This window comes from Dicentrarchus labrax, unplaced genomic scaffold (assembly GCF_905237075.1).
Source record: "Dicentrarchus labrax unplaced genomic scaffold, dlabrax2021, whole genome shotgun sequence".
Taxonomy (NCBI): domain Eukaryota; kingdom Metazoa; phylum Chordata; class Actinopteri; family Moronidae; genus Dicentrarchus; species Dicentrarchus labrax.
In genome coordinates this window covers 21,959,964-21,972,530 of record NW_026136722.1, presented here as the reverse complement: position 1 = coordinate 21,972,530, position 12,567 = coordinate 21,959,964, and the positions used below count along the sequence as shown (strand labels likewise).

The following is a 12,567-nucleotide window of genomic DNA, read 5'->3' as shown; positions in this document are numbered from 1 at the left end:
ATTCTTAGGTTTTGGCTCCTCAACGTTGCAGCAACAACAATAAAAAAAAACAAGTTGAACAAGAGCGCAAGGTGCTGTGTTTGTGTGTATGAAAGAAAACAGACTGTTAGTGTTCATCGTCCATAAACCTGGTTGTCTGATGAAAAAACTGTCCCTGAGTCTACTACTAGTGGTACTGCTTGCCAGACGGCAGCAGCTGAACAGACCGTGGTTGAGGTGGTTAGGGTCTCTGATGATCCTGCAGGCTTTACTGACACACTGACTGTTTTAAATACCCTGGATGGAGGGAAAACTCACATCCACTGATCCTCTGGGCCGTCCGCATAACCCTCTGTAGCGGCTTGCGGTTGAGGGCAGTACAGTTCCCATACCAGGCAGTAATAAAAACCAGTAAGGATGCTCTAGGTTGTGCCTCTGCAGAAGGCCTACAGGATCTTGGGTCCCATGCCAAACATAAGTTAATTTAGGTATGTAAAAAAGTTTAGTTTTGGTTTCACACAGGACACCAACAGTGGTCTTCTGAGTTAATCCATCCCCCCCACCACCTCCATAAGCGGTCTTTATAAAACATCACCTGACTTTGACAGTGTGTTTAACAGAGTGTTAAAAACAACACTAGAAGACCTACCTACAGCGCCACATTTTGGGCCACTGACCAAGCAACTGACTTGTTGTGTCAGGGCTTATAGATGTAGTCTGAAGTAAGTTGCTCTTTTAAAATACAAATTCTGCAGACTAAAGAAAGGAATTTACCAAACACTTGCCAAAATGTGTCCTGTATTCCAGTAATTCCCATCAAAAATGGTGATTTCTAATGACCAAACACAGAGTCAGCAATGACTGTTAAGCACAAAAAAAGAAAGAAAATAGAGTCACATAGTGGAAACACTGAAGGGGAGAGAGTGAACATAGCCCCAAACAGTGTGCAGTGTGTATGTGAGAGAGGTTGCTCCTGTGGGACATTTATATCTCAGCCATTACAGAGAGAGAGAGAGAGGGGGAGAGAGAGAGAGAGAGAGAGAGAGAGAGAGAGGTGCAGCCATATGTAGGAAAAAGAAAAAGAGGGATGCAGACAGTGAGTCTTGGCTAAATGCTCTGCTGTGTAATGAGAACCACATTTAGAAGGCTGAAATATGCTTTACGTGGCAGAGCACTGCACACACACACACACACCCACACACACACACACGTACACACACACAGGCGACTGAAGGAATACAATTAAAATTCTGAGTAAGTGCACAGGGAGAGAGAAAGGAGGAATTTCTCTCCTTCAGAATAAAAACATCTCTCAGCATTCTTCCCTGTGTGTTACTATAGAATGATCTCTTAAAGACAATTGTAGATTATGCTCAAATTTATGTCTTGTGTTTAGAATTTGTAATGCCCCAGTCTCTCCTCCACTGACTGTCTATCTTACTTCTGCGAACTCCATAAAATCTTATATTGACTTGACTTCCGTAACAGATTGCGCTGTAGCCGCATTTGTTCAGTGTTCTCTGTGAAAGCCACAACACAGACAACGCTGCAAGCGTGGCAGCACAGGTTCAGCGTAACTTGGTTTTATAAACATAAAACTCTGTATTCAGAACCACCAACTACATACTATCAGAACGGAGTATGTTAGACCAGGCTCAGCCAGTTTCTGGTTTTAGAAAGTAGAAGAAAATAATAGCAATGCTAATGGCAAACCACTGCTATTGTGTATCATCCCATTATGCTCTGATAAGAGAAGTTATAATTGTGGATTTTCATTATTTTTCCAAAGATGAACATTTACCTGACAGATAAATAACGTCTATCTCAGTTTTCTTAAAACTGCAAATATTTGGGGCACCCGGATAGCTCACCTAGTAGAGCTAGCGCCCCATGCACCAAGGCTGAGTCCCTGCTTCAGCAGCCATAGGTTCAACAGCTGTCACTATTGATATATATATATATCCCTATATCTTTTCATTTAACACACTGTAAACCTGTAATCCATAAATTCCCAGTGAAACCCTTGTTCGTCAATTGATTTCAGTCACAATATTCCAGTTTGTCTTCCTGTCTGTTTCCTGTTTGTTCCGATCTTAAAACTTAAAGATCCCCTCCAGACATGTATTAAGACATATATACAGAAAGTCTGCATGGAACAATAATGTGTGTCTGATGTTTTTGCCGCAAAAAAAGTCTAATTTCCACATAAAATTCTTAAAATCTAATCTTCTCTTTCTCCCTCATTAAAATGTCCAGAATACCCTGAATATGCAAATATTGTGCATTTCTAAAGTTTTCCTGCTGGACACAAGATGTCTCCTCCTTCACTGTAAAGTCCATTCTCAGTGGATGTGCACTGGTGGCTTCAAGGTTTCTACATCACACTGTACAAGTTCCATACTGGACCAGGACTGACTTCCAAACTATTTGTGATGTCATAAATCCTGCTGGTAGGCCCCGCCCCTTAAAATCAGCTTTTCAATGAGCACAGAGAAACTTTCCACTTTCAGCAGATGAATGTGAAAACATCCTTCTAGAGTCAAACTGCACAGACAGCATTCACACAGCACACTGTAGGGACAAGTAGAAACACTGATTTCTGACTGGAGGTGGACTTTAACAAAGACATTATTGTCATAATCGTACTCTGTCACTACAGATTCACATCCAAATATGCAAAGCACACTGTGAAATCTAAAATGTGAATTCAATTCAATTCAATTTTATTTGTATAGCGTCAATTCATAACAGAAGTTATCTCAGGACACTTTTCAAATAGAGCAGGTCTAGACCGAACTCTATAACATTTACATAGACCCAACAGTACCACCATGAGCAAGCACTAGGCGACAAGGGCAAGGAAAACCTGCCTGTTTTTGTATGTGTAAACACTTGTGTGTGAAAATGCATCCATTTGAGTATTTCAATAAAACAAGACGAACCCATTTTTTTAAGCTAGCTCAAAACACAGTACAATACACCATGTGACAACATTTATGTTTAATATTGTACGTGTTTCCCTACGAATAAAACACAATGAATAGTAATAGTTCCCTCTGTCTTCCTTCTTCCTCCACATTCCCTCATCCTCTCTTCCTCTTCCTGCTAAACAAACACAACAAACCTTTGTTCGGTACGCAGGGTTTCTTGGTTTCATTTCCAAAAGAGAGCTGCATCTCCTCTCTCACTCTCACACACTCTTTCTCTCTCCCTCTCTCTAATGCGTAAATTCATCGACTCGTGCTAGCTGCTGCCACAGATGAGGATGAAAGATGGAGGTAGGAGGGAAGGGATGCATGCACACACATCCACATAAACAGAGCATGAAGCCCTGCACACCCACAAGTACTGCATCCATATATATATACATATATATATAATTTACGCACACACACTCATAAGCACACACACTAACCCACAAAAGGAACATGCAGCGTGCTTCCTTCTGGAGTCACAGCACAGCACAAACAGTGTGTAGCGAGAGAACGGGTGTAGAAGCGACAGCGAGAAGAGTCAGAGAGACAGAGAGAGAGAGGTGGAGGAGAAAGTGTGTATTCTCAGAAGTACCTGCTCTACCATCTTGCCTCAGCCTTCCACTGCACATCCAGCTGCGCTATAAAGTCCAGCCTGCCAGTGTCTGCCTACAGCTAGCATCAATTATAGATGGCTTTTTTTTTTGTGTGTGTGTGTGTGTGTGTGTGTGTGTGTGTGTGTGTGTGTGAGTGTAGTGGGGGAATGAGCAGAAGGAAGAGGAGGAGGAGGAGGAGGAGGAGGAGGAGGAGAAGGAGGTGCCTCTGTGAATGAAAGCAGCGTTTCCCAAAAAATGTTTTCACCACTCTCTTGTCTTTCACAAACCCTTTCCTCCTCCTCTCCTTGTGTGCACTAGTTTTTGTTCTATTTTCTTTCATTTGCACTATTAAATTGTATGGCCAAAAGTATGCAGAAACTCTTGTCCATATACTTTTGTGTAGATTCGGTGTGGTTTTCCTGGTTTAGGCCCTTTGGTTCTGATGAAGGAAACTCTTATTGATATTTTAGACTAGTGCCTCCAGCTTTGTGGCAACATTTTGTGTTTGCCCCATTCCTGTTTAAACATGACAATGCCTTTGTGCACAAAGCAGCTCCACAAAGAGGTTTTCACAGTTTGGCATCAACCGCACAGTGCCCTGCTCAACTCCATCCTGCACCTTATGGATGGTAAATGGTAAATGGATATATAGCACCTTTCTAGAAGTTTCTTCCAAACATTCAGAGTGCTGTATACATGCCTCATTCAGCCATTCAAATACATTCATACAGTCATGGTAAAGGTCATCACTAACGGAAACTCATTTATTCATACCCATTTATACACAGATGCACAGCATCAGGGGCAATTTGGGGTTCAGTATCTTGGACACAAATGCAACTTCATCACATAAAGACACTTCAACACACAGTTAGAGGAGCCGTGGATCGAACTGCCAACCTTCTGATTAGTGGATGACCCACTCTACACCCTGAGCCACCACTGCCCATGGCTGTACTGTGTGTGTCTGTGATCCAGGGCTTATCACCCCACATCAGTCCCTAACACTAACCCAGTCAATAAGTGTCAGCATTTTTCAAATAAAGAGCATGTGGTATCAGTGAACACTGTCTGCACACCATGGTACTGTGTATGCAAATACTGACTTGTTCTGACGTAATAGGCAGGGTCTAAACATGACATCTGCCAAGTGCCGAATGCAGGTACAATCTGGTCTCATTCCCAGTGTTCCAAAGCATCTCTATTTGACACCCTGGGAATGAGACTCAACAATCAACTTTCTTTCTTGGTTCTGATTGGTAGTTTTCATTCAGGCCCGGTGGATTCTTGCAAATGCCATTAGGAGCACTAGGAGGAGCCAGAGGAACCTGGACCTTTTTTTTCACAGATTATCTGTCCCATGTACTACTATTAGGATATAGTGAAAGTTTCAGCAAATATGACAAAATATTATTCTTAGATATTACCTATTGCAGCTTTAAGAAAAAAAAAAGTGATATTCACAAGATTATACCTTGGTTTTTCTGATTTACTGACACAAATAATGCATAGTGAATTAAAACAAATACCAAATATTTCGATTTTAAAACATCCATTATATCCAAAATCAAGCAATAAAAAGAACAGCACTTTACTTTTCTCACCAAATGAACAAACTTAATTTTCTGTCCCTACTGATAATGATTTTAGTGGCTGGTCCCCATGGCCTCTACCCTCTTATATGATGCCAGGGTCATGCTTTTGTGAAATACTGGATACATCTGTCTCAGCTTCTCTGTGGCTTTCATAGGAAAGCTATCAGTCAACAATGAACTGCAGAGAGGAGACAGAAAGAAATAAGAGAGACACACACACACTGTATCATCCACAGATCAATAGTTTGCTAAGCGGCCATGGCCTTCTAACTGTTTGATTGCCCGGACACACACAGAGACAGGGAGTGTGTGAGGAAGGATGACAGGATGTGGAAGGGTGAGTTCCGGCCAGATGTGCGTGCGTGTCCTGGTCATGTAGTTGACAGATGGTTTGGGGTGATGTGAGGCAGAGTGTGACTGAAGCAACACCACGGAGGCAGCATGAACACACACACACACACACACACACACACTGCTGGGCTGTTGGCAGTCCTGCTCTGTCACTCCAGGCCAGACGTTCATTCGCATGTTCGTTTATTCATTCATTGAGACAGAACTTCATCTCAGTCATGAGTCAGCCAGGCTCCCACTATCAGTCATAACATGTATTTTGTGACTGCGTACTGTATTTATTATAGACCCCATCTTCATCTTGGTATAAGAAACCCACAGTGAGAACTATATTTAAGGTCTATACATCTGTTGGTTTATACATTTGCATTTCAAGCACCGCTGCTCCAAAATTATGAGTGCTGCCCGTAAAATTTCACCCTATCATTAATATCAATGGGCTATTAATAATTTTTACTTGCACAGTAACAGCCAACAGTGAATATCACCTCATTCTTAAAAGGACTTCCACAGAACTGTACTGTTATAACAGTAGTGGAATTTATAATAATAGTGTATGGGAGAAAAGAAAAAACAGCGACCTGCAGAAAAGTGAGGGTGAACGCGAGCGTAGCAGAGGAAAAGGTTGGCAGTACGCTGTCAATCTAGCAGTAAATGTACTGTTAGACTGAAGTGTGTTGGTTAGTCATCTCTGAAGACCAATGAAAGTCCCATCTGTCGCCCTAACAAACATCTGCCCTGTGCTTCAGACTACGGTCTGGAAGCCAAGCGGGAAAGATAGTACATCGTAAGGCTGCTATGTATCATTGACATAGACAATATGTTATTACAGCAAGTAGCTAGTAGTTAGCAAGTATGACAAAAAGTTATTTTTAGAGAAGTTACCTACTGCAGCTTAAATGTCAAAAGCTGTAAATTCGTGTAAAATCAATATTAACACCAGCAAAACCAACTAAATGACTTTTCCCAGATCTAACACTTGTAGCTGTCCTCAGTGGACTTCTCTGCCTTGTCTTTAGGCTTTTGGGGTATTTTTTGAGTATCTGCTCTTGCTTTTACAACTTTTACACACATATTAGGCAATACCTATAATGGTCCAAACATTCTGTGAAACTGAATATTTTGTCTTCCGCAAACCGAGGAATAATTCTGACATTTTAAGCTTTACTTGCACATTGCAAACATCCTTCCTGCATCATCGAGCTTGTCGCCGTCTGCCACAGGAACTTTCCAGTGTTGTCGCCATCACTGTCTATGTTCCTCACAGTGGTCTTCATCACATTTATGATGTCTTATTTATTCTCCTGTACAGCACTTTGGTCAACTTTGGTTGTTTTTAAAGTGCTTAACAAATAAAGTTGGATTGGATTGGATCATACTGCGAACTTGTACATTCCTGCACCAACTGTACAGCTCTTCGTTATTCTATTTAAATAAGGGTCATATTGTACATGTTGTCTCTTTTTATATTTGTATATATTCTATTCAATTTATTTTATTTATTTAAATGTTTCTATGTTTATAACAGGTAAATTCCCTGTATGTGAAAACCTACTTGGCAATAAAAAACTAATCTGATTCTGATTCTACTTCGACATGTGTGAACACAGGTTGGTGCACAACAGCACCGCTGCTGAAAGAAATTCTAGGTGAAACACTGTAGTAATCATTTTTGCAGAAACCCAGTCTCACTCCCAAGTTGTCAAATACTGCCATCAGTGGCCCTGCACTTCAAAATATGGCTCTGGAGCTATAGGTAGTGTTTTTGTGGAAATTAAAATTCTAGTTCCAGAGCCCATGACACATTGCGTGCTATACATGCATTCCTTCAAAGTAATGTTGATCATAAAATACATTGACACAAAATGTTACATAAAATATTTCCTGGCCATAAAAATGTGAAAAATAAAACTTTGCTATTACACGAGGTGATTTATCAGGATTGTTCACAGTTTTGTGTGTGCGATACAAACACTTCTCTCCCAATGACAACAGCCAACAGATGGGTCTATATTACCCAGCCATCATCTGTGTTTTCACAAGCACTCGCTCTCTCTCAGCTCGCTGTATGTGGCAGTGTAATGGCTTTCAGTTACTACAAAGTGCAAACATTGATCCTGACAACAGAACAACATCTGTGGACTTGTTAGGCAAATGAACAAGTGCTAAACAGCAGAAAAGAGGAGCTGCTGTAACAGTGCCAGATGCCAGTCCTCCTAAGTTACACACACACACACACACAACGGAAAAAGCAATGTATGTACAAGTTAAGAAATACACACATCCTTCCTCTGACACACCTCACATTAACACACCCATAAAGCATTAATTATAGCCTGCAGTTCTTGTGGAAAACATGACTGGATTAATAAGAGAGTTACACTGTGGCAGCTGACATTTCAAAGGGGGGTTCTAATTGATGGGAACTGTATTCAAAATGTCATTTCATTACATGCATTATATTACTGTGAGTACCTACAAACATTCTGACTGGTCAAACAGGTCAAGTCAACTTTATCTGTTTAAATAATGAAAAGCAGCATTGTGCAGCAAGGAAACGGTGGACATTTACAAATTATGAAGATTGTTATACGTCCTGCATATACATCTATCTAGCCCAAGTTAGACGCAGGTGTCGTGAACTAGCCTGCTGTGGCTACACGGTTTGACAAATAAAGTTCTTTGGATATATAAACCTCTTATAGCCTTGCTTTAAAGGGACATTTTATGCAAAACCAACTTTTTAATGGTTTGATTATGTACATTTGGGAATCTGGAGGGCCTATCTGCAGACAAAGTGTGAAAAAAAATGACTCAGTCATGTTTTTTTGTGGGCTGCCTCAGTCAGAATACAGGCGATAAATCACTCCGTTTCAGACAGTCAGACTTTTTGACGTCATTTCGATTCCATGTTGCCACCCACTTCCTGTTGACTATCGGAGCTCCACCATTGTTACTATGAAAGCGCAAGCTAGTGGAGAACAAGCAAGTGAGCCCAGCCAGCAGCCTGCAGCCTGCTGCCTGCTGCCTGCAGCCTGCTGCCTGCCAGCCTAATGTCTGGGCAAAGGCTTCAGCAGACAAACTGTTCAGTCATTGGCTGCACAGCCCAACACTAATTTAAATATGTATGAGCCACTGGATTTATTTTTATTTTTAATGGCAATGTCTGTCGGAAAAACCGGAGCGTGTGTGAACCACTCCGTGTTTTCACAACCTCGGTCAGTACAACAGTGGACTGACTGAAAGACTGTTCCTGAAAGAGGGATTGTACCAACTGTCTGTGGAGAGACGGCAGAGGAAGTAACTGGAAGGATTTTTAACAACTGATGCTGTTTTTCATTGTTCGTGTACTGCTAGCACATGCTAACCGTTGTTAGCTACAGGAGCCTCAGTGATGCTAACGTAGTTATTGTTTATTAAATGTTTGTTAAATGTTTGTTAAATGTTTGTTAAATGTGTGCAAGATGAACATGAAACTTATAAGGTGAAGTTAATGTATTAACCAGCTGGTGCAGATGTCTCCATATTCTCCCCTGCTGATATTTTTATAGAGATTCACACAAAGTTTATGCCGTGAATCACCAAGCTTCGTGCTGGGGGGGGACTCCGTAACTCTGTAACTGTTGTGGGTTTTGTGTCCGGGCTAAATTGACTTTATGTCCGTCTGTATTTTGTTAAACGTGCTCAGTAAGTAATGTTTGTGTCGCTGTTAGAAAGAGCAGAAAACCTCCGAGTGAACAAACTGTAGCGCTAACATCAGCTGTTAGCTTGTTGAGCTGCACTAGAACAGGGAAGATAACGTCAGTTAGCTTTAATTGTCTTTAACCTGGTAACTTATTATCTGCTGGGTAGCTCAGTAGCTGTGTCACCGTGTGGATCAATACAGCTGTGATCAGAAGAAGACACTGTACTTGTACAGTGTGTACATTCAGCAGTGGAGGTCATTAGTTTGGTAGCATTGTAGCTTTGATTAGCACACAGCAGCTCTGTGATGTCACTGTGTTACTATGGTTACTGAGTCTGTCGGACTTTTACTTTTAAGAAGAGTTTCGGTCATTTTTAAATTCAGTAATAAGTGTGCTTTCATATAAATAACATGTTATTTCACAGAGGTTTTATGAAGATTTCCTGGATGTACAAGAGTTGAAAACCTGGTTCATGTAACATCTATCAGTATGAAAATGTGGAATTTAAACCTGTAACACAATACATTGCTGTCTCACATTCAAACTTTATTATGTTGGAAGATAAATGACATGACAATATATAATAAATGATAGCATATTCAGTATATATACAGTATGTTTAATGGGGTTCAAACATAATTGCAGCTTTTACACATATCTGAAGGTTAACTTTGGTAATAATACTTTCAAGTTAAAATATCAGACTATGAAATATGAATACAGTACAGTACAGTTGGTTACTTAGCAGTTTTTAAACCACATAAACAAGTTACTTTATTAGATGAATAATTCCTTCAGTTATGTTGACATGTTGTACAGGATAAAGTATTGCAGGCATATAATATGTTTAACTTCCTGGTTTACTGTAGGCCACTGCTCACTGCTGTACCTGTAAAGACAAGAATAAAACACAGTGTTGGTTCTCATAGTTAAGGTATAAACACTAACATTATGTGATAGATAGAGGTTTTTATAGCAGTATTTACCTGAGGAAAACGTCACAGAAAGCTGTAATCCTGATTGTTGTTGATGTTCATTTCTCCGTGATTTCAGGTCAGACTCCCGCTCTAACATGTCCGCTGGTGAAGTTTTTGGTTTAGAAGCAGTTATTGAATTAATATTGACGGTAGAAATGCAGATAAACTCAGTAGCAGTGAGGAGCTAACTGCCGGCAACGCTGAGGTGGCAGTGGGAGGGGCCGGAGCGTCATCCGCGTCATAATGCCGACCAATCAGAGCAGACTGGGCTTTTCGGGAGGGGGGCCTTAAAGAGACAGGAGCTAAAACCGATCGATTCAGACAGAGGCTGAAAAGAGGTGCTCAGCTATAGGCAGTATGAGAAAAATAATGTGTTTTTTGAACATTTAAACATCTAAACCTATTGTAGGAGAGTCACAAAATACAATTATGAACCTGAAAAGGGGAATAATATGACTCCTTTAAATAAATAATCAACCAGAACAAGTCAGGATTGTCCATTCCAGGGTAGACATGTTTTTCTCTGATACATGGCTGCAGTTCCTCTCGGTCTGTTCAGAATGTATGGGCATGTTTTTAAGGTTTATTTCACCCATTTAAAAACTTGATTTCTGACAGAGAGGTCTGCCATAAACTGTGACGTGACCTTGGCTGACTGCAACAACCGCCATGCAGATGAGCCCAAACACGCCCCACACACACACACACACACACACACTTTGTATAATAGAATCTCTGGGCTGTGTTATGTATGTTTGAGTATTTACTGGGGTTATTTGAGGGTTTTCACCCACCGAGTGCTACCTCGTCTATCAACTAATTCATTCTCCAGTCACACTGTCCCTACTGGGGACATCACACTGTCACTCTGCATGAGAGTGAGCAAGTGTGTATTGTATGTCATTAATGTCCAACCCAAATCACTGTTTGTCATTATTTATTCAAAGAGATTTAATTTATTGTTATTATTTTTCTATTATCGAAAGGAGGAAAAAAAAGCTGTTTGGAGGTTCATTACAAATACTCCTTTAACCTCCAAACCTCAGACTGGGCGCCGTGTGTGTGTGTGTGTGTGTGTGTGTGTGTGTGTGTGTGTGAGTGTGAGTGTGTGAGTGTGTTTGTTTGATTGACAACTCAGCCAGCAGGAGCATGTAAACAAACTTGCACTGCTTACCGTAACTTTAAAGCCATTGAAAGACAGGGTTTTGCTAGCAGTGCTGTATAACAATAAGGAACACACTGTTAAGCATCTCAACTGACTGATGGGGACATTTGCAGGTACATTAAAGCTGTTTAATGTACTACAACTGACAAGCTAATTAGCTAACAAGCCTGCTACCATAAAGTATGAAATAATAAAAATATAAAAGCAAAATTGTTTATTTTCACAGCTTTTTCGTTGAGAAGGTAACAGTAATGTGAAATAAAGTAGCATGCATAAAAAAGCCACACTAAGTGTAATGTTCACTGTGTGTATCTTAAGTCAAACGTTAGCTAATGTGCTCCTAAAGATTTTCTTCATATTGTGCATTTAATGCCTAGTTAACACAACATTTTCACCCTGATTTTCCACTCACCGACAGTTTTTGGAAATCACAGGCAAATACCCCCAGATCAGAGGCAAATCGGCGCTCGCTCCAGTGGGGCTAAGCCAGTTGCGGAGACAAAATGTAACGTTTGTACAAAATACACTTTATGGATTCTATTGATCCTGAATTGACAGTCAGACTGTGGACATATGATGGCCTTTATCTTGTGTTTTTTAGAGTTACACGTTGTCACGTTAGGAATTGTTAAAATGTGATGTTTCTTAAAGGGAGTTTGGTGCAGGGAGCTTTTAGTTTATTTCAAACTGCTGATATGTTTAATTTTTAATGTTTTACAGAAACACTAGCTAACTGCCAAAGTATGATATGGTTGTCTGATGTTGACTGCTGTTAGTTCTTAGTTTGATTAATGCTTTAATAATGTGTGTATTGATTATTGATGCTGGCTGATCAGAAACATTATCAGCTAATTGTGCTCAGTTTCTAACAGCATTATGCTGTAAATAGTTGCCCTTTGATGTTTAAGTAAACTACTTTCCTAATTAAACTTGATGTGTCTGTTATTATTGGTGTTATTAATGACTTAATGATATGAATGCTCCTGGTGAAAGATCTTGACTGTAGCCTGACAAGAAACTTACATTAATAATTAATAATAAAATAAAATCTATGTGGAAAAAATAAGGCCACTAAAGGAAGAGGCAAGTGCAGAACATTGAACAGGGATGTTACTGCTGAATACAAACACAATTTAAAATGAAATGATTTGATTTGTTGCATGTAAAGAATTTCTCCATCTATGTAGAAAGAGAATCAGTTTCCTGACTGATAGAAACCATGGCATATTAAATATGCAAGTACTGG

At 40.2% G+C, this 12,567-nt stretch overlaps 1 protein-coding gene across 14 annotated transcripts in view; it reads right to left on the bottom strand.

Moving 5' to 3' along the window:
• The window catches only part of rbfox1 (RNA binding fox-1 homolog 1), a 365,339-nt gene that overhangs the window by 69,141 nt on the left and 283,631 nt on the right, over nt 1–12,567 (bottom strand). Inside the window, exon 1 of one of the 14 annotated variants that reach the window (XM_051386967.1) lies at nt 3,547–3,698. The exons of 11 other annotated variants lie outside the window; for them this stretch is intronic. In XM_051386967.1, the coding sequence (XP_051242927.1) occupies nt 3,547–3,558 (12 nt within the window). In that variant the 5' untranslated portion in view covers nt 3,559–3,698. Of the gene's footprint in view, nt 1–764; nt 914–3,103; nt 3,152–3,546; nt 3,699–12,567 lie in introns of those variants that run through there. 2 more of the 14 variants (XM_051386963.1, XM_051386970.1) reach the window with 2 other exon arrangements.